The 22,954-nt window shown below is 35.4% G+C and overlaps 2 protein-coding genes across 7 annotated transcripts; one reads left to right on the plus strand and one right to left on the minus strand.

Annotated features, from left to right (window-relative positions):
* Positions 1-247: 247 nt before the first annotated feature.
* Usp8 (Ubiquitin specific protease 8) lies at positions 248-14,110 on the plus strand. Of its 6 annotated transcripts, none has more exons than XM_067780672.1 (9): positions 250-635; positions 1,613-2,323; positions 2,384-2,546; positions 2,615-3,151; positions 3,224-3,604; positions 6,350-6,580; positions 9,028-9,485; positions 12,290-12,508; positions 12,577-14,110. In XM_067780672.1, the coding sequence occupies exons 1-9, from the start codon at positions 532-534 to the stop codon at positions 12,707-12,709; spliced, it is 2,937 nt and encodes a 978-aa protein (XP_067636773.1). In that variant the 5' UTR covers positions 250-531; the 3' UTR covers positions 12,710-14,110. The 6 variants fall into 6 exon arrangements, with proteins under 6 accessions (XP_067636817.1, XP_067636773.1, XP_067636790.1 ...); XM_067780689.1 differs by lacking the exon at positions 250-635 and adding an exon at positions 744-1,038; XM_067780681.1 differs by lacking the exon at positions 250-635 and adding an exon at positions 744-965.
* Positions 14,111-14,867: 757 nt separating this feature from the next.
* On the minus strand, positions 14,868-22,327 carry ema (C-type lectin domain containing ema). The gene is made up of 12 exons (XM_067780665.1): positions 21,857-22,327; positions 21,600-21,739; positions 20,894-21,042; positions 20,678-20,820; positions 20,381-20,467; positions 19,390-20,297; positions 18,320-18,436; positions 17,787-18,245; positions 17,414-17,721; positions 17,077-17,345; positions 15,607-15,810; positions 14,868-15,538 (listed from the first exon to the last, which is right to left on the minus strand). The coding sequence occupies exons 1-12, from the start codon at positions 22,057-22,059 to the stop codon at positions 15,202-15,204; spliced, it is 3,324 nt and encodes a 1,107-aa protein (XP_067636766.1). The 5' UTR covers positions 22,060-22,327; the 3' UTR covers positions 14,868-15,201.
* Between the last annotated feature and the right edge of the window lie 627 nt (positions 22,328-22,954).

Consider the following 22,954-nt stretch of genomic DNA (forward strand, 5'->3'; position numbering starts at 1 on the left):
TTTTCATGACAGCAATGTAAAAGTCATTAAGCGATAATTGGTGAACAAGTTATTCGTAACGATTAAGTAATCGATTAGGTAACGGGTACCTGTCTTGTAGGGTTGTGATCTGCGTACCGCCAAAGAGGATAGATATATAAGAGACGTCAGTTTGGTGTCGGGGCTTTTATGTTTCCATGCTATCGATAACTACCAACACCCATCACGAACGTAGTCAGCTGACTGCAACTTATCGATAGGCAAATACAAAACGTCATCTTCACGCTGACGCAAAATGGAACTTTACGAGCAATTTTATTGGACATTTTCTTATTTGTATTTCGTGTTTAATTAGCCCATATTTCTTGCCAAATATTTGTTTATAATAAGAATTATATGTATTAAATGTGAAACTGTTAAGAAAACTGAAATTTCGTTTAACCAAAGTGTGCAAAGTTTTGCTGACAAAAAAGGTGTATGGTAGACACCCACCGCCCACAAACACCGGCTGGACCGTAATTCATTGCACCAACGAAATTTTCCAGCGTAGCAATGCCGAAAATGGCACAAGTCAAAGATTTGCATTTGGGCAAAACCTTACATGATTTGGAAAAACAATCAGAAATTCCAGATGCACGCAGTAAGAAAACGCAAATGTAAGTACACACACGCACAAACTATACTATCGGCACGCGTTAATAAGCAAACGAATGTATCTACAGTATATACATAATTGGCTAAGTGCCCAAAAAATAATAAAAATTATGAAATTCATTCCGTTCTAGTCGTTCAGTCAGAGTGATCGTGCGGGTCATCCTCGGTTCAACTATAATTTGTCGGGCTTTTTTAGTTGAGTCGAAAATTTTAATAGGCCTCAAGGTTGGCCTTGTGCTTCCTTTTGGCTTTTCGGCGGAGTTGGGAGATGCAGTGCTTCACTGATCTGGTGTCAGATAGTGGTTGTGCACTCCCAACAGGAATCAGTGAAAGTATAAGTGAAAGCATATTGAAAAATTAGAATTGATAACCTGGCGTGGGCCACATAATACCAACTCGATTTACGTATAACTGTCGTAACGGGAAAATGTTCAGCACATGGCAACAGGCCATATACTGGAAATTAAGGAATTTAAAAGCTATGCAATACTGTGCATATCTATGAACATTAAATTGCAATTTTGATTGCAAAAATTTTAAAATCACTTTCTGTGATCATTAATTAATTAATTGACAAATTGAATATAAATCCATTTGCAAGCTGCTACACGTGGTTCTGGCCTCTTTGAAATTACATCTCAAAAAAAATAAAATAAAAATATATAACACTAAATACGAAGACTTTGAATATAATCTGGCGTGGTGCCATCTAAATACCATTTTACAAATTACGGATAGTCAAATACTAATAGCAAGCTGCTACACATGGTTCTGGCCGAATTGGTATTACCATTGTGTACTGGTGGAGCTCAACGTGCGTCTATACAACATTGGAAATTTAATCCATTAATTAAACGACATATAATATTGATAATAACCTGGAATATGGGACTTTTAATATAGTCCCCTCCATTAAACCAAATTTCAAAAAAAAAAAAAAAATTATGAAATATATCTACTGCATCATTTTTTTTTACAGTTTGGTGGAGTCCGCAAGAAAGTTAATACGTGAAGCAGACAAACATTATCGAGAAGGCGATGAAGAGTTGGCGTATATATTATATATGAAATATTTCAATTTACTTACTTGTATACACAAGAAACCTGATTACTCTGAACATAAGCAAACTGTACGCCAAGTTTTGGGCAACAATGCCCACATTAAAGGTACTATGGACAAGCTAGAACTGTTAAGTTCATCACTTAGCCGACGTTATGAGGCAAAACAACTGGCTAATGCTAATGTGCACCATAAAACTGCAGCTGAATCAACAACACGTACAACAATGAAGCAAACAAACGAACAAGTACATAACTACAATGAGTTGAGCGCATCAGAGAAATTTGATCTGTTGAAAGCGGCTACGCAGGGTCCAGCAAGTTCAGCAGCATCATATGATGGTTACTATACTTTGCAATCGTTGAATGTACATAACTACAATGAGTTGAGCGCATCAGAGAAATTTGATCTGGTGAAAGCGGGTATACAGAGTCCAGCAAGTCCAGCAGCATCATATGATGGTTACTATACTTTGCAATCGTTGAATGTAATGAAATGTGAAGAATTGTTTGAACGTATGAAAAATAGTAGTGTGCTGATAATGGATTGTAGATCGAGTAAAGATTATGAGCTATCACATCTAACATATAACTACTCATTCAATGTGCCCGAAGAACTTATTACGCCTGGGTGAGTGTATACACAATATTTACACTATCTAAATTGTTAATAATTGTTTTTGTTTCATAGCATGTCGGCTGGAAAATTACAAGATAAACTTGGGAATGGCTCCAAAGTTTTGTGGTCTGCGCGTTCGGTTAAGGATCAAGTTGTGTTGTTGGATTGGAATACGAAAGATAACAAACCCTCACCAAGTTCGCCAATTGGCATACTTCTTGATATACTACAAAATGTAAGAAATATTTTTCATATATTTAACAAGAATTTCTATTTATATACAGCTATATATTGTATTTGCAGTGGGATCCAGATGTTATGTATCGATCTCCAATCAAAATACTACAAGGTGGCTATGAGTTTTTCATCATGTTGTATCCAACATTGTGCACCAATCCAAGCGTACAAGCACCGCAACAAAATAGCATCGATTTTGATTTAATAGATGATATTGAATATCCTTCAATACACGATATTACAATGAAAGATGAAATAAGTGGTCAAAGTTATACTTCTAGCCCAGGTAGTAGTAGTATGGCACGTCCGCTAATCTTTGCTGCATCACCGGCGCATGCACCGCCAAGCGTAGATCGCACTAGTAAAATGGCTGCTGTAAAATCATATGAATTGAAACAAAAGCCTATTGTAGAATTAGCCAAGGAGCAGGATCAATTAATGGAGAAGGCGCATGTTAACGATGAGCAATTGAAAGAAGCTTCACAGAAATTAGATTCGATTTTTGGAAAAAATAAGCAAAGTCCAGATAAGAAGTCAATAACAGCTACAGAGAAAGAATTGTTATACTACATAATGCAGTTGGAGAGCGAGGCGCTAGATTATGTATGTGTTGAGATAAATTTTATGTGAATATTTAAAAGTTCTATTGATAAAACGTACTTCTTTTAATTACAGAAAACTGAAAATGATCGTCTGCTCGATGAAATTGAAAAATATAAGAGCTTTAAGCAAGAACAAGAGGACGTGCTAACGCCCAACGAAAAGGAAGTGCTCGAGCAGACGACACGTCAGATTGAGCATAAAATACAAGAACGTCAAAAACTTAACGAACAGTTGGAACGTGAAAAACAGCAACGAGATCAACAGTTAGCCATGGCTATTGCACGTTTTCCTCGTCAATCCATTGACAATAAAGACGATGATGAAATATGCAAACCGAAAATACCACTATTTGATCGATCCGTTAAACCGCCTATGTCTTCTATGACGACGAGCAGTTCATCCACCTATATAATGGATAGACAACGTGATTTTTCACCGATACCCGGTGCAATGGTGAGTTTAGCTTAAATAGGCACATGCTTCATGCAAAAAAAATAAAAATTGAGCATCAAAAATTACAATGGTAGACAATAGACTCATGTTCGCCGCTGATGTCACGCTTTCACCTCATACCTATGTTAAATGTTATTAGAACTTTCATTTATTATTTTTTTGTATGCATTCAGTCACATTTGGCGACATTATGCATGCGCCCTTTGTATAAACAAGTCAACAGTCTGCATTTAACGTGTTAATGACCGACTGTTAATTTTCTTAACGTGACCGGTTCACAGCTGTTTTATATATTGCTTTTTATGATATAATATATTCGTATATACATATATGTAAGCACAACAAGCAATGTACTCTAAAACATGTGCAAACGGTTCGATTTTCAATGGCCGTCAGAATATCTATCAAGCCAAGATCAATACATGCTTCAATTTTGTTTCACACGTTGTTATTCCCACATCACATTTAAGTATGCAAGCTCCATACAAGTGTTTCTATGCATGTCAGTCAAAACGCCTAGTTATAGGCAACACAAAATATTTCGCATTTAATTTCTTTTAGTGTTTTTGTTTAAGTTCACCATACACATGCTTATTTGCATAAATACCTTCATACATACGTATATACTTGTTAATCTGTCTAAAACTTTGGACATTTGCCTATGTATGCGTTAAGTTTTATTGCTTTGGTTTTTTCTTAGTCAGCAACTAATAAGACAAATTTGGTATATATCTTTTGTTTTGAATTTTAGTCTGTCGTTGTTCTTACTCAAAGCATGTTGTTGTGCGCGCAATCAAATTCAACAGTACTTGCCATCTTAAAGCCAACAATTTTACAATTCTTTATAGATTTTATATCAAGTGACACAAATAGTATTAAAAATAATATAAATAATTTAAGATGATTATGGTGGCAGGGGTAATATTAAATATACCTGTAACGCATATTCAAATTTATACATCATTTTTTCCATTAAAAAGGGTATGTAAATTTGTTTAAATTTGGTATATTGTATAAATTGTGTTTGATCAATGCACATGTGTGTATTTATGCACAATTTGTGATGTGTTATTGCCCAAATTTGTTTATTATTGAGTTAAGCGTATATGTTAGCATATTTTAAGGCGCTTTGGCGCACCAACATCACTAAAATCATTTCAGTAATCCCTTCTTATACACGGTTTTTCAGTGCGGGTTTAAACTGCAGTTAAAGTTGACTAGATTAACCTGAAAACCCGGGCCTTATTGATAACTCTGGCGCCAAAATTTAAGCGTAATTAGTTACGATTTTTCAATGAAGCTTTTTTATCCTTGTGAAAATCGCGGACTACTTTTTGTTTTAACTTGGCTATTTGCTATATTATTATTCTAGTCTTTCCCAGATCTTTTTGAGCTCTGTACCGGTATTCACGTAGTCGCTTTTATCAGATTTTGATAGCACGAGAAACATATTCACCGGGTCTGCAACTGATTAACAGATAAAGCTTCAGAGATCAAAAGGACATAAAAAGGAAATGTAGAAGACCAAATAATGACACATTAATTTAAAAAAATTGTTAAAATTTATTTTGCTCGAGTACAGGACACTTTGTACCTCCACCAGTCTTTGTCATGGCTAAACCGGACTCAAAGTAAATGCCGTTGTGCGCTATTAATCATATGCCTTTTTTTTAGCTAACGAATCACAAGGGAGCAATAAAAACAAATTACTTAACTAGGCGCTTTCAAGTTCTATGTTTTGAATATAGGTAAAATATATGCTCATACATATCCATATTACATACATATGTACATAACTATGCGTACAATGTTGTTGTTGTTGTAGCTGTGCTTCGCCCCACCTAATAGTTGCGACCGATCACAAATTGTCATCAATATCCTCTAACGGGAGTCCAAGGAAACCTGCTGTTTCAACAGGGGTGGACCATAATGAAAAGGGTGTTAGAGGCGTTGGTTCCACATTACAATTAAAGAGATGATTGGTGTCATGTGGGGAACATCGCAAGCGGGGCATACATTTTGTATGTCGGGGTTGATTCTGGATAGGTAAGAGTTTAACCTGTTACAGTATCCAGAAAGAAGTTGAGCTTTCCCTTGGGAGTATGCGTTCCTCTTCCGCAAGTTTTGGGTACTGTTCCTTGAGTACTGGATTCACCGGGCAATTCCTGGCATAAAGGTCCGACGCCTGTTTGTGGCGTTCACCAAGGACCTGCTTATGCTTTTTTGCTTCATACGGCTGAGTTCTCAGGTGCCGTATTTCCTCAAAATGCTTACGGAGATGACTCCTTAACCCCCTAGGCGGTGTTGGCTCATCAATCAGATGTCTGTTGGGATGCCCAGGTTTCTGGGTATTCAACAGGATCTGTTTGGTTAGCATCTCATTTCTCTCCCTGATGGGGAGTATTATCGCCATATTATGTAGATGGTGTTCTGGGGGCGTGGCGATTCTGAGAGCAGTATTTTGGCAGGCCTGTAGCTTCTTCCAGTGGGTAGTTTTTAGTCTTGGCGACCATATAGGGAACGCGTAGCATGCAATCGGCTGGCCAATTGCTTTGTATGCGTACAATCACTCACAGTCATAGTGGAAACTCAGTTCGAAATCCATTTTCAAATTATGTTCTTTTTACATATTGATTTTAACATATCCTTATATTTAATTAAACAAACATACAAAAATATCAATTCTCATTATCAAATTCATATTCCAAGGTTAATCAACTACATATATATTTATTGCATTTTCAGGAACGCGGTTTGACCGGCCTAAAGAACCTGGGTAACACCTGCTATATGAACAGTATAATACAGTGCCTCAGCAATACACCACAACTAACAGAATACTGTATAACAGATAAATATAAGAACTATATAAGTCGCAGTAATAAGACGAAGGGGCACATTGTGGAGGAAGTGGCCGCGCTCATCAAAGTTTTATGGAATGGCAATTACAAATGTGTAGCCAGTAAAGATTTGCGTGTAAGTTAATAATAAACGCTTGAATACTTTTTGGGTTGGGTGGGCAAATATGTCTGTTAAACGCAGTCGTAGTTACGCATGTATGTCATATTTATACGGGTAAGTATGTCGTGACGAATGTACATTCGACTCTTTTGGCAACCACATGCAAAAAAACAGCCGCTCAATTTCAGCTTATCATTTTTTTTTTCGTCGTTAGGGAAATCGAGAAGCATAGTTTAAGGGGCTACACGTTGTTTAGCAATCAAAACTATATGAAAGCGACTTCAAACTTAAAAAGAACAATAAAACTAAAAATAGAGCTCATCAAGCCAAACTAGTTTATATATCAATTTAAAAAATCGGTTTACAAATTACCAAGTTACAACAAAGAGGCAAAATCGGCTGTTTTTGATTTAAAGTAAGCTTCAAATTAGGAATGGATCTTTGCTACCTTTGTTGTTACCAGTCTAATGTACATACTATGCTTCACGTTTTATTTATTAACAAGTAAAGAAGGCTAAGTTCGGGTGTAACCGAACATTACATACTCAGCTGAGAGCTTTGGAGACAAAATAAGGGAAAATCACCATGTAGGAAAATGAACCTAGCGTAACCCTGGAATGTGTTTGTATGACATGGGTATCAAATGGAAGGTATTAAAGAATATTTTAGAAGGGAGAGGACCATGGTTCTATAGGTGGACGCATTTTCGAGATATCGCCATAAAAGTGGAACAGGGGTGACTCTAGAATGTGTTTGTACGATATGGATATCAAACGAAAGGTATTAATGAGGGGTTTAAAAGGGAATGACCCTTAGTTTTATATGTGAAGGCGTTTTCGCGATATCGACCAAAATGTGGACCAGGGTGACCCAGAACATCATCTGTGGGGTACCGCTAATTTATTTATATATGTAATACCACGAACAGTATTCCTGCCAAGATTCCAAGGGCTTTTGATTTCGCCCTGCAGAACTTTTTCATTTTCTTCTACTTAATATGGTAGGTCTCACGCCCATTTTACAAAGCTACCATGTTTCATCGCTTTTTTCATATTTGGTATAGAATTATAGCATTTTTTTCAAGTTTTCATAATTTTCGATATCGAAAAAGTGGGCGTGGTCATAGTCGGATTTCGCCAATTTGTTATACCAAGATAAAGTGAGTTGAGATAAGTATGTGAACTAAGTTTAGTAAAGATACATCGATTTTTGCTCAAGTTATCGTGTTAACGGCCGAGCGGAAGGACAGACAGTCGACTGTGTATATAAACTGGGCGTGGCTTCAACCGATTTTGCCCATTTTCACAGAAAACAGTTATCGTCATAGGATCTATGCCCCTACAAAATTTCACAAGGATTGGTAAGTATTATTGTATTTTGTTGCACCATATCATTACTGGAGTTGAATATTGACATAATTAAAGTAATAGGAGTAACGTTCCTGCCAATTTTCATAATGATATCTTCAACGACTGCCAAATTACAGCCTGCAAAACTTTTAAATTACCTTCTTTTATAGGTGGGCGGTGCCACGTCCATTGTCCATAATTTTACTAATTTTCTATTCTGTGTCATAAGGTCAACCCACCCACCAAGTTTCATCCCTTTATCCGTCTTTGGTAATGAATTATCGAATTTTTTCGGTTTTTCGAAATTTTCGATATCGAAAAAGTGGGCGTGGTTATAGTCCGATATAGTTCATTTTAAATAGCGATTTGAGATGCGTGCCCAGGAACCTACATACCAAATTTCATCAAGATATCTCTGACGGACGGACGGACATGGCTCAATCAAATTTTTTTCGATATTGATGATTTTGATATATGGAAGTCTATATCTATCTCGATTTCTTTATACCTGTACAACCAACCGTTATCCAATCAAAGTTAATATACACTGTGTGCAAAGCACGCTGAGTATAAAAATACGGTTTACAGTTGCCTGTGGTATTCAACCTTTTTTTAGTGTATATAAATATTTATACATTAGGGCGGGTCAAATTGTATGGGGAAAAATGGGGGGAAAACTTCAGGTGCACATCCAGGTTCTGAATCAATGTGTCATACTGAGTAATATTGTCCATGGGACCATAGGTCTGAAATGAATTTCGAGCCTCCCTAATCTTGTTAGAAAATTGTATATCCCAATCCGAATAGCGGCGCTCACAAATAAAATTCATGAAAATAAATGTCAAATCCGGATACGGATTGGGATATAAAATTTTCTAACAAAATTAGGGAGGATCGAAATTCATTTCAGACGTATGATCCCATGGACAATATTACTCAGTATGACCCATGGATTCAGAAACTGGATGTGCCTTTTCAACAATAAATTTCACCCACCCTAATATACATACAAAATAAGAAATATTTAGTTAGCTACTCATACATAGGTACTTATCATCAGTTAAACAATTTTCTAATGAAACAAATTTCCCTTTTTACTATCAAATTGTGCAGTATGTCATGGGTCAATATCAGCAAATATTCCGTGGCATTGAACAACAGGATTCGCATGAATTTCTTACTATACTAATGGATTGGTTACATTCCGATTTACAAACATTAAATGTACCCGAAAAGCCACGTGATAATATAACACCCTCAGAGAAGGCATGGCTTGAGTTTACTAAAGCAAAAGAAAGTCTTATCTTGCATTTATTCTATGGCCAAATTAAAAGCACCGTTAAATGTGTTGAGTGCAATAAGGAGTCCGCTACTTACGAATCTTTTTCAAATTTAAGTTTAGAATTGCCGTCAAATTCAAACGTTTGCTATCTAAATCAATGTATGGATATGTATTTTAGTGGCGAACGTATACACGGTTGGAATTGCCCGAATTGTAAAAAAAAACGTGATGCTGTGAAAAAATTGGATATCTCGAAATTGCCACCTGTCTTAGTGATACATCTCAAAAGGTAAATAATTTGTAAAACAGTATTGTACATGTGTATTTTTATTATTTTTTTTTTTTTATTTTTTTTTTATATGTTATAAGCTTTCTTTACGCCATTATTGAAACTGGCAAACGCACTTTCCCGAAATTATTATCAGGGACGGAAAATAATCACGGCTGTCATGGAATCCAATTGTTGTCGGAATCGGATTTAAAAACGACAAAATAATTATTTTGGTGTGATGAAATCCAATGTTATCGGTTTAATGTTCGAATTGGAATTAGTGTCGGTTTTAGGTGTCACAGAATCCGATAATATCGATTTTGCTATCGGAAACAATCCAATCAGTTAAATGCTGTTGGATTTCATTTTTTCCTAGTTGTATTTCTCTTGCAGTTGAGTATTTTCTAAAAATGTAAGTAAATAAAGGTTTATTTTATAAAAATAAATGTAAATTTACATATATTTTCATTCTTAATAAGGGAAAACATAAAAATTCAATGCAAAACAGTATTTTGACTGAATTTATGGAAAAATGTTCAGATATTGCGAAGGGCTTCACGAAGCACATCATCTAAAATAGTTGACACCGTGCTTCTACCTACACTCATGCTAGAATCCTTGCTAACTGATCTTTGATATGGTCCTTCAGCTAAAAATCGTAACGTAGCTGCTAGTTGCAGCACTGGCAGATCTTCCGACCGAGTTAAGCGCCCTTCAATGGTGTCCAATACCATTCGGAAAGCCTCTTTGTTTATGCGATAGTATGCAATGTAACTGCAAATACACTATAAATATTTATAAACCCACATTAAGAAATAATATTTAATTACGCTGTCTCTGGAAACTCAAATGGATTGCTGCGATCTCTCAAAATTTTCCTTTTGACCTTCTCGCAACTTTCTTCTTCCAATAATATAAATGCTACAACTGCTGATGCCATTTTGATGTCAATAAATTTGTTTATTTCTGTTTAAAGGCACAAAATAACTATTTTATAAAATTTTGCCAAAAAAATTATCATGTTGTTGTTGTTGTAGCGATTAGTTACTCCCCGAAGGCTTTGGGGAGTGTTATCGATGTGATGGTCCTTTGTCGGATACAGATCCGATACGCTCCGGTAACACAGCACCATTAAGGTGCTGGCCCGACCATCTCGGGAACGATTTATATGCCCACATTAAACCTTCAGGCCATCCCTCCCTCCCCACCCCCAAGTTCCATGAGGAGCTTGGGGTCGTCTGTTAGTGAAACGGGATTCTCCGCTCGAAGGTGAGGTTGACAATTGGGTTGGAGAAGCTATATATTGCGCTACACAACCCCTTGAATCCCAAAAATTATCATCAAAATTGCCGGTGCACCACAAAACAGCTGATTCGAACATCGGTTTTATTTACATTCGAAAAGAGCAAAGCCAATACGGTTTTATGACACCAATTTAAATCAATATTGATTTGTAATTCCGACAAAACGCAAAACCGACTTGGATTCCATGACAGCCCTGAATAATTTTTTTTTTTTATTCGAAAAAGTCCTGGTCAAAAAATTGTCCTAGGTGAAAATGTTTGAGTTCCCAGGTATCCTTATAGCAATATCATGTCGAATCATGCATCCTTTTTATTTTTCGAGCTTTTCCATAAAACTCCACATATAAAAGTAAAATTTGTATTTTTATTTTTTGAGTCCGATAGAACTAGTTAAACTCGGACTTTTAAAAATAAAAGTCCACAAATAAAGTTAAATCCGGACTTTTATTTTTTACGGCCAAAATAAAAGTCCCGTTTGATAACAAAGAAACGGCTTATCCGAATTAAAATTTTTTTTTATTTCGGATAGCAGCAGTATAGCCTAGTGGTTAAGGCAACTGCAGTTTCACCATGTGATTCACGGTTCGAATCCCGGTGAAACCTATGATAACATTACAAAATTGTCTGATGATGATTACGTTGGCGGTTTTCGAAATGGTTCCATCGCAATATGCCAGTAAATGTTTCTCTCTATTCAGTTTCTCTTAGAAAACATAATAATTGAAATTCAATTATTATAAGCCGGTGTTAAGCTCATGAATTCTTAAATATAAGTATAAACGGAACACACCATTAAACAAACATACATAAAAATAAATAACTTTTCTATAGTAATCCCATAACACGTCGATAATCTACCAATAAACTTTTGAAGAGGATTAAATGATAAAAGTGTTCAACATAGGTTCGTTGATAGAATATGATTGAATTCTTTATTCTCAAAGTACTTTCTTTCATACAAAATATTTCGACATTACTAATACGTATGATGTTGAACTCCTGCTGAGTTCATGTAATTATGTGGGTCAGTATAACTTGACTACTTGTGTGGTCTATAAACGCGTTCCAAGTAACCCTACACTTTTCGTATTCATAAATACATTCTTCCGAGCTCTGCTAAATTATACCAAAATAGTCGCGAAATATTTGCTGACTTATCCCCGATTTAGTCATATACTTACTTGGTGATGTTAGTGATAGCGAGAAAACATTTGAAAATAAAAATTAATCACTGTGAAAGACCGAAACCTATCTCACTGAAAAATTCCCTTTTTTGTTCTTGGATATCGGCTGTTATCCCTGAAAGACCGAATTGCTTTTACTGGTTAACCGTTAAATATAATACTATCTGAAAAAAAAATCACTGGAATTATAGAAATTTTTTACATACGAGTCACAGAAAAAGGGCGAGAGGATGACATCCGGCAATGGAACAGACCTGCTTTTAACAAAAATATAATTTGATAAAAATAATTAAATACTTGTACCTTATCATAGTATTTCTCATCTCAATTACAGATTTTATGCCGATTCTGATATTATTGGCAATTCGTACAAAAAGAAACAAAACTATGTTCGTTTTCCGCTGGAAAACCTCGATATGACGCCTTACATAGCCAAATCCGAATTACGTTCAGTAACACCGAAAACTTACCAACTTTATGGCGTTTCCAATCATTATGGTTCCATGGAGAGTGGACACTATACAGCTTTCTGCAAAAGCGGCAATTATGGCAGGTACGAACAGAGCTTTTTGTAAATTGTATTCAGAAATTGATTTACCAACTTTCCTGTTTCTTGCATAGATGGTTCAAATTTGATGATCAAGTTGTTACTCCATTAGATACATCGAATGTAGTCTCCAGTGGTGCTTATATACTTTTCTATACTTGGTTACCGCCCATACAAATAACCGAGAACAACAACAACACGAACTAGCCTTATAAATTACTCACAGAAATCCGAATTGACGACCATACTTTGATAAGCGTATCAAAATTAACGCTAAGAATTGCTTTCGTACCTACATAAAATATATACATATAAAATTTGAAGACTACTTACATACATATATAGGTAACAATCACGTTAGGTTGATAACTGTTATAATAGTCTGTTAAGAGCCCGTGACTGCCAGACCTTCGTCATTTTATAAAAGTTGAAATTTCGTTAGCGCATACTTCCAACTGAAGCAGGATCGTTGGTCTATTATAAAACTTGAGTCATAGCGGCTTTAACAGATATCGTGCAAAAATTTTGCAGAAAAATATACCTTTCTTTCGTCATTTTATAAAGACTGATTTTCATATATGGTCTTCGTCATGATATAAGCAGCCACTAGCCTCATTGCCAGACACTTTCCATAGTGGCTTTGTCCAGCCAGACACTTTTTGTAATGCAAAACTAAACTTTTTCATAAAATGAAAGCTGAAAGTTTTTTTACGGCAAACAAAATTTCAAGTTTTTTTTTGTAATTTTGTATTCCAATTTCAGTATAAAATTGCTTCGATGTTCTTTGAAGTTTAGAAGGATTAAGTGTCTGGCTAATCAAAGCCACCATGGCAAGTGTCTGGCAATGAGGCTAGTGGCTGCTTATAACGTGACGAAGACCATGTATGAAAATCAGTCTTTATAAAATGACGAAGGTCTGGCAATCACGGGCTCTTGCTCTATAAGCGAAAGCAAAATTTATATAAAGAAAAACAAGAAGGCAATTCAAACAGTCATTGCATTTGTTAATTATTAATTTTTTGAACGACTTTAATGGTCTAGTCGCAGATAAAATACTGTTAAAATGACTGTTGTCTATAAAAATCGACGTCACTGTAAAGTCGTTTTAAACTTTCCTTTTGTCCTTAAACTGTCGTTTTTTTCGACATTTGTTATAATAAATTAATAGTCAAACAGACCCTATAGTAACAGCTGGGTCTAAAACTTTTGTTGGGAATGAATGAATTTTACATTTTGACCTTAAACACAATTTTTTGTGGTCTGAAATTTTCTTTAATAACGCAAAATGCGCATACTTAAAAGTAAGCATAAAAATTTAATTAAAAAAAAAAATTAAAAATTTGTTCCTTTTTCGTTTACTTCCTTCATTGTTATTGTAAATTTGAAATTCTAATAACTAAAATTGCATATTTGCATATTATGCAAGTACACTATCTTACACTATTTATATGTATGTGGACCTATGTATGTACATATATCTACCTACTAAATTACTTGGAAATCGTTTCCAATTTTCACTCTACATTGTTTATGCGCGAATTTATACAAGTCAAATACATATGTATAAACAAAATAAAATATAACATTTTATGCAATATTTTAAAGTAATCCTTGGATTGTTTAAAGAAAAAAAATGTGCAAAGCGAAAAAAAATTAAATGTTTAAAATTTAAAGAAATTAAGACTACACGCGTATTATATTAAAGCTAAAAAATGAAAAGTTTTTGAAGAGTCGTACTATTTTTAGGAGAAAAATAATATGTGAATAAAATATACATGCATATATATATGACTATGTAAAAAACATGTTTTTTTATTCATTTACTGATAGGGAGATATAACTACAGATTCAGCGCCCCCTGGTAGCAGGTTTCTTTTTAATCATTTGTATAGTTCAATCATACCAGAACGGTTGGACGAATTCGGGCGAAACATGGGGCATTCAATACAGTCTACTTGATATAGATAATGATATTTGGAAAATAGGTCATATATGAGCCGTTAAACTTAACACTGGGAAACCAGACAAAATATAATTAAGTGGAATTTTACCACTATTGAAAGCAACGACTCATATATAAAGTTCTAAGAAATTTTGTAAAAGTGTACAATGCCATTAATCTCTCCCATAGTTAGGTTTCATTTTAGGCACAGTTCGTGTAGTTTTGGGACTGTTCAAAGACTACTTCCGCCACAATCGACTTTCGTAAGTTAATCTGGGCCCGTATCGTGTTATACGATCACGTATCGCAAAGCAGTTTCACTCAAATGATAGTATGAATCTGTCAACCTATTCGTAGAAATTATTTGAAGTTATGGGATCTTATGTGTACTCGTAGGAAGGGGACTGGTTAAAAAGAAAACTATTGTTTTAATGTTTCAATAAATTTAATAAATATTCTTTACAATTCGAATTAAAAGTGGCTTATTAGCTTAATATTCTAAACATGGGTCAAAAACTCTTAATTACTGATTTCCTTGTATAATTAAATATAAACAAATGCTAGTTATGGTTTTTATTCAATACCCCAAAAGCAAGCTAAAAAAATAAACGATGAATTATTTTAAATTTGTCCAAACAGTTACTATTTATCGTATACTTAATTGAAAGCTTCGACTAAAATATATGTAGTTATAAACTCTTTCTTTTATTTACATACATACATACATATATAGTTGTTATAGTATTTATTGCGCTCCTTATACTGTTTCGATAATACCTCGACGTCTTTGTTCGCCCATACTTCCATCTTCCGCCCCTCCAATGAACGATGTCTCCTCCGAGCTGGTTGCAGGTACGACAACTTCTTTTGCTATAGCAACACCATTAAGTTGTGAAGCATGATACGATGCTGGTGAGTGATGTGTTTCACGCGTTGTTGCGTTATTATGCACTGCAATAGAAATCTGTTCATAATTTAGAGCACGTGCTGGTGTAAGCGCACGTGTTGGTGTATTCGAATTTGTTGTATTGGCTCGCGAATGTGGACTGTTGTTGCGTGAATGTTGAAAGTCTTCAAGTGGTATTTCCTCGGATCTAGAAATATGTAGATACAAAATTGTTTAGCTCTGAGATACAAATGCGTGTATTTATGTGGTACACACCTTGGCCGGGGCATGCGCGGACTGTTATCACGCGAACGCGTTGGGGTACGGTTTTGTGAATTTTCACGTGATTGTGTTGAGCTGCCACCAGGCGAATGTTCACGCCCCGATAAAGAGTTTACATCTCGATTTTGCGATGTAGACGAATGTGAACTTGAATTGGAGTTGCGCCTGCGTGGACGACCGACACTCTCATTGCGTATGCTTAAACAAAAATGTTGGAAAATAGAACGATTGGATAAAGATGTAGTCATTTTGGTCTAAGAAACTGAAGCTTTTGCCCTAAATATTTAGACATTTTTTTGTTTCCAAGAATTTCAGCTTAGTTTGCGTTGCAGTTAGGACTACAAGGGGTTTTATTTGTGTTATCGGTAGGTAAATTGATCCAGAGATAGTGCCGGAAATTATCCCGAAAACAATAGCGAAGCGTGCTCAATTATCCGGATAAAGTCCTGAAATCATCTCGTGAAAAATTCTTAAATGATTCGGAAATACCCAAAACAATTCCGAAAAAGTTCTAAATTGACCAGTTGATAGTGCCGATGTCCTGAAATAAAACGTTTTTGAAATAGTTCTAATTTAACCCAGAAGAGATCAGGAACTAGTCTTGAATTAAATTCGAAATGATCCAAAAAAATTCGAAGATAGGCCCGAAATGTTTTCGAAAGTAAATTGTTAAATAATTTACAGATAATTATGGCAAAAACAGTCCCGAAATAGTTGCTCCAGAAAATATCAAAATTTTTGTCCCCAAATGAAACAATATCGAAAACATTGCTTCAAAGATCTGGAGAAAGTTTCGATATAATGCCAAACGATTTGCAGGTAGTCCCGAGACTCCTAAAATATTCCCGAAATGACTTTGGCTCTTTAAAGCGATTCCGAAATAGTACCAAAATGATCCTGAAATGTTCTCTTCCCGAATTAGTTCAAAAATGTTACCCCGAGAAGAATCTCAAAATTATATCGAAATTTAAACCTAAACCAAAGCTATCATCATCATTAATTGGCGCTCAGCCCTCTAAGCGATTTTAGCCGTTTCGTAGCAGGTAACGACAGCTATCCCTGCTGCGTGATAGCTTGGGAGCACCAAGCGAGGTCAAGTCTTCCTACACCTGTCTCTTTCAACTCAGTGGAGGTGTCCCCCTTCCTCTGCTTCCAAACTGCGCTGTCGACTGAAATACTTTCTTGGTCGGAGCGTCTTCCTCCATTCGCATAATATGACCTAGCCAGCGAAGCCTTTGGGTTTTTATTAGCTGCACTATCAGCATATCTGCGTAAAGTTCATACAGCTCATCATTATACTTCCTTCTGTGCTCGCCGTCGGTATCACGGACAGAACCATAAATCTTCCGGAGAACTTCTCTCTTAAAGCTGTACTATACTCATATTAAATGAACAACTAACAGGGGTTTTTATAAACTTAGTTAACATTTTATTAAAAACTTAAAACTTATTGCATTCACTCACCCTTCAATCGAACGATTTTGAGCCATTTGGATGCGACTAACCCCACCACCATTATTAGTATCACGTTTTAGAGCTGCAGCAAACCCAGGCACACGATTCGATGTTGACAAAATGGGACGATGTTCGCGTGAGGTACGTGAACTATTGCTCGCTACGCTGCCAGCACGCAAACCCGCAACTGCATAAACAGGCGAGTCAACTACTTGACCAGGCATTTCAATAAGTTGAGCAATTTGATACATTTTTTTCTGACGCGCCTTGCTGCGACCCTACACATAACATATTTATATAAGTTACGCAAACAATTTATTTCTTGAAATAAAGAAACTTATCGCACCTTCGTTAAACGTTGTTTTGCAGCCATGCAGCGTATGTGATCGTCAAAAAGAAATTTAGCTGAAAGTAGCGGCGAACGATTATGTGTAGCACCACCACGATGTACTGTTATATGAAGGCAACGCGAATCATCTTTATCACCCAAGACTTCTACGTCCTGCAGAAAACCAACAAATTTAGCAACACCCCAACCCAACAATTTGGCATCTGGTTCAACGAGTATTAATTGCAACGAATCAATGACAAGAAAACGACGTTGCTTTGTATTGTCCTTTGTAATAACGGTGCAAGCAATTAAATCGCTATTATCTGAATGAAAAAGATAGATAAAATTAAGTTATAATAATGGCGAGTGTATGAATCAATCGACTTACTCAAGTCCAACACCGCATCCACCTGTACAAGTTGCATTGTATTTGTTAGCGGCAGTAGCGTTTCTTTTTCATTCAAAAACTGTTGACATGTTTTGCGTAGCAGAAAAAAGTTACGTATACCACGACGCGCTTTCTCCACTTCACCACAAGGTAGACGACGAGTAAAATTTATACCCGTCAATGGTGTGCCAGTTGGTGGCAGTAGTATTGTTGAATCCATACATAAAAATTCAACATTCAAAATGGTTTTACGCATTTCATTAAATTCATCCTCAAATAAATCAAGAAATATATCTTCAGATTTATAAAAATTGCGCAACGCTACCATAGATTGATTGCGTGCTGAGAATAAAGCATCTTGCTGAGCCTCTGTAATGCAAGCATCATCCGTACAGGGTTTAGTGAATGTAACTAACAATTTCAATGATATTTCAATGGTTATGAGGCGTATGCGACAAGCTGTGTTATGAAGAGAAAAAGAATTCAAAATTTGAAAACTGTAAATATATATTCCAGTATACATGTTTACTTACAAAGCTGATTAGAGAGAGTGATTATGTGTAGTAGTCGTTCGATAAGTTCCGTTTTATAGCTGTAGGAACCTTTGGCGGATTTTGAGAGTACTTGTTCGAACCAATCGTTTTTCACGCCTACAGACATTTTGCAAATAAAGGCGGAATTGTGGTTTAAACAAATAAAAAAGTCTAAATTCGAGTACCGAGCAATATATACCCAGTTGTGCCTTTACAACAGCTAATAGACCCTATCTTAATGAAAGCTATTGTCACGAATTTAGGGAAACTCCGCTTATTTCACACCTTCTCCTAACGTTCGTATCGCTAAATTAATGATTGATTTGTTTATGTAGATACAAGTGACTGCTTAGTATCGGCTTAGAGATCATAGTATCCCTTAGTGTTGCTAATATTCCTCACACTATGTTTTTTATCAGCGCATATATACATATCTGAGGTTGAATTTTGTCTATTTTAAAAGGCAATTTTGGTCCACTTATACGTTCAGATGGCAGCCTTTCCTGCTCCTTCTTAGTGGCCATCCTCACAGAATCCTCAAGTTGTATACTAGCACAACTGGGTATATAACTTTATCTAATATTTTTAAACTTGAATTACATTTAGATGCAACATTCATTAGTAAAGTATGAAAAAGGCGTATCTAAAATGTGAAATGTTTTTTTTTACTATATTTCCCATGTTTCCAATTTCATCTCCTTAAATGCATAAGATTTTTGCGTTCTCCGCAAAAATATTACAAACTTTGACTATGCCCTTTTCATGAAATACTAATGATATGTACATACAATTCAAAATGAGCACGATACATACCATCTACGGTGTCAATTAATGAAGCAATTAAGTAGTGTGAAAATAGAAACACATCACCATTCGAGTTTGTTTTAATGGATTGCATTAAATACAAATGAAGGAAGAGAAAATGAACGATAAATGTACATTAGTAGTAAATTGATTTAGCGTTTGTTACATGAATACAAAGCGATGAGCAAATTAAAAATTAAACATATTTTTCTTTTATGATATGCACTTATAATAAATTTTTTCTCACCCATTCCAACCTTACTCACCTCTATTATAGGCCATTGCGTAAATAAGGCAAAGAGACAAAAGCGCTAAATAATCATTTTCTGTGCAATCCAATGATGATAGCACCATTTCTAAAAATGGACGACTCAATTCATTATATGCCACTAACACCGGCTGTTGTACTAGCTTCTGTAGCTTTTCCTTCTCCTCATCGGTGATATTAGCCAATTTAGCGTTTTGTAATACAATCTCTGCCGCTGCACTTGCGCTTCCTATCGAAACTTTACGCGTTGAAAACCCTTCCTCACTCGCTGTACTATCAGTTGTTTGTATTGCCGGCGTTATTATTGTGCTATGTGCATTGTTGCGTAACGTTAAAGCTGCACTGCTACTTGTACTAGCAACTGTATCGGCTGTATTTAAACTCTCTTCCTCATAGCTATAACTAGTGGAATTCGCGCCAACAGTCTCTAATGCTTGTTCTAAACTTTCGCGTGGCTCACCAAAACTAGGCACAACTGCTAAACGATGCTCATCATAAGCATTTAATATTTCAGCAGCACCCTCTTTAAATACGCTATGATCACCATTTAGTATTACCCAAGCAAGTGCATGTACAAGTGGCGCATGTGTAACAACCAAGAAGACCAAAGATAGCAGGTACAAGGCGACTATTGATGATACACGTGGGTTGCTAATTTCTTGTATATCAATATCGACTGGACGATTCAAAACAGCAGCTAAATTTTGTGTGACCACTGCGAGTGAGGTAGGAGGCGGCGCAGGCGTTAATGAGAAAATATACAAAGGGACAAAGAGCTTATGCAATAGATGCTCGGTGAGTACAGCATTCAAATCGTCTATCTCAAGTAATAGTATATCGTTCAGATAGTGCAGGTGATCCAGATGTTCGGCTACTAAATTAGAGAGTTTTTGATTCGATTGGTGACTGTATCAAGATATATAAAAATAATGTGGTTTAGTTCAACAGATAGAATAGAAGTAATAAAAATAATAATACAAAATACTTACTCTATATCAGTACGCACACAGGTGTCCAATTCTAAGATATGTTTCCCTATGAACCAAACCAAATTACTAAAATACGGAGCAGCGGTTCTGTGGAAACAGAGGCATATATATATTTAATTTAGTTATGTTATAAATTGTGGTGAATAAGGAGTTGAAATAATAAGAATATAAATTTCTTAAAATTTGAAGTGGCTACAGAAGTAATAAAACATAGTGGTTTGGTATAAAAAAATCATTCCTGAAGCCGTCGGGTTAAGGAGTACTTATATCCGTATCATCCGTATCCGATGCACATACTTGTCTCTAATAAAGCGAAGCATGCTGGCATTTTGCACTTTATATACATTTAGCGTTATTGTGCGTACTGCTATGCGAACCATAGATTCGGGATGATTGAAGAATTTAATAGCCTCTGTGTATAGCGGAAAGTCATTAGTATGCTGTAACGAAAAATATATTTTTTAAATAAGTTATTTATATTTCAATCAATGTAAATTGATAGTGAATGCTTACTTCATTATAAAAGAAATGTATTGTATGTGTATTGAGTTTAAGGCTCAGCGTCTTTAAAAATAAAATGTAATAGCCCATTACATCCTCGTCGGAAAAATCAAACTTGTGTACTATTATTGAGTTAACATGATTATTGCTCAAAAGGTAATCTACAAAAACAAATAAAAATAATTATATATGATAATTGCACATTTTTAGTATTACGTACATGTATGTACGTATACATACATACATTAGGGTGGGTCGATTTTTAAGACTAAAATTTTTTGTGTGGAAACCTTTTGTTGTTTTTTAGGAAGAAAAAACAGTAAAATTATGATGACTATATTGTTCCGCCTGAATTGTTTTGTAAAAAACCGAATCTTGAATTGGATCCGCCACCGAAGCCCGAACAGGACCCCAACCGGAATTGAAACTGAATGCGGAACAGAAACGGAAGACTACCGAAACCGTACAAGGCCGAAAAGTCGTGGCAAACCATGCATGAAAATTATATATGAAAAATTGAAAAGTAATAAGGTTTAAAATTTTACTGAAATTGAAAACTAAAAATTACTAAAACCAGCTTCTACTAATTTGAGAAGCATTATTTGTTTGGGCAATCCGAATTTTCTAAGAACCACGTCGGAAAAAAACGACCCACTTTAATATACATATTTAGTTAAGCGTAGTGTGGATACTATTTTGCATTATTGCTCTTACTTACACAACGAGGTCTCATTGCGTATATTTTCAAATAAAATATTTAGCGTTTGCAATAGTTGCACACAAACAAAGCTCGATCCGCCACTTTTTTGACGCATTATTTGCAGAAAGTAGGACAGCATATTTTTCTCAAGAAAGAAACTGCAAATAAAGGGAAAGGGTATTATTATTATTTATCAGCGCGTCGAAAATATTTAGAAACACATATGCAGATATTTGTATATATATACATATATGCCCTTGTAGCACTATACTCACTCAAACACAGAGGAATCATGTTGATCACCCCAGATAAGTATTTCTGCAATGCAACGCAACGATTCTACTAATAGCCCACGATTGCTCTCTGAAACTGTTGTGTTTTTCTCCAATATACTATAAAGGTACTTAAGATGCTCCAATGAAAGACGATTCTTTGGGCGGTTCCAGTTCCCACCAAACCAACTACGACTGCGAAACATTTTCAATTTTTATTTATGAATTTGGGTTTGTTCTTTTTTTGCACAACCAAACCAAGGCTCAATTTTCTTTTTCATATAACAAATGTTGATTGTAATTTGTTGAAATATTGCATCCGTTCCTGGAATGCATAAATAATTGTGGCAATGTTTTTATTTTGCTATCCTTCCATTTAATTGCGTATTCACTTTATTTTTTAATTGATTCTCTTCAGCGCAAAAAACACGATTTTATCCCCTCGAGCCATACTACGTTGACAGTTATACAAATATTGTTGTGGTTATGTCAACTGTCAAAAACACATGATTGTCAAATTATTATTATTGAAGGCGAACGAAATTTTCAGCTATTGAAAGAGGTATCGATATCTTGAAACATTCGATATTAAAGTACTATCTGATTACGACTCAAACCTTAAAGCCTACTATAATACTCACACAGCAAGTACTAAGACATGTTTTATTTGAATAGAGCGTTGAACTAGGAAGTGTTATTTCAGTGTTATAATTCCGAACTCTAATAAGAACAACAGATGCTGTTGGAGCAGATTTCGCAGATTTCCAGCTTGTTCAAATGGCTTTTGAGGCTTTAATGACCTGTAAGAGTCTCTGCCAACAGTCCTTGGCTACTTAATGCCAAATTCATTTATTTATCGTCATAGCTTTGCAACGCTTTGTTTTTTATCCCCCACCAATTCCTATGCCTGTACACAATCCTATGATTTTAATCCACGGCTAGTTCTTCTTTCTGACTAAGCTGTTCACTTGCTGATTGTCATTCACTCCACTGTTGCTAGGTGTTTACGTTTCATCACACAGTTAGAAGTCAGCATGGACTTTATCTCTACCTATATATCGTACCAGTTCATGTATTAATAACTTAAATTACGATTTGTGT

This window comes from Eurosta solidaginis, chromosome 1 (assembly GCF_040869045.1).
Source record: "Eurosta solidaginis isolate ZX-2024a chromosome 1, ASM4086904v1, whole genome shotgun sequence".
Lineage (NCBI taxonomy): Eukaryota > Metazoa > Arthropoda > Insecta > Diptera > Tephritidae > Eurosta > Eurosta solidaginis.

What these genes read in the sequence shown, in the direction of transcription:
- Usp8 (XM_067780672.1), top strand. Translation starts at nt 532, where the DNA reads ATGCCGAAAATGGCACAAGTCAAAGATTTGCATTTGGGCAAAACCTTA. An exon ending in AGAGCGAGGCGCTAGATTAT is followed by an intron (nt 3,152 to 3,223) that starts GTATGTGTTGAG and finishes TTTTAATTACAG; the next exon opens with AAAACTGAAAATGATCGTCT. An exon ending in TAGCCAGTAAAGATTTGCGT is followed by an intron (nt 6,581 to 9,027) that starts GTAAGTTAATAA and finishes CAAATTGTGCAG; the next exon opens with TATGTCATGGGTCAATATCA.
- ema (XM_067780665.1), bottom strand. Translation starts at nt 22,059, where the DNA reads ATGTTTCGCAGTCGTAGTTGGTTTGGTGGGAACTGGAACCGCCCAAAG. An exon ending in CATGATTCCTCTGTGTTTGA is followed by an intron (nt 21,740 to 21,856) that starts GTGAGTATAGTG and finishes CTTTATTTGCAG; the next exon opens with TTTCTTTCTTGAGAAAAATA. An exon ending in CACTCTCTCTAATCAGCTTT is followed by an intron (nt 18,246 to 18,319) that starts GTAAGTAAACAT and finishes TTCATAACACAG; the next exon opens with CTTGTCGCATACGCCTCATA.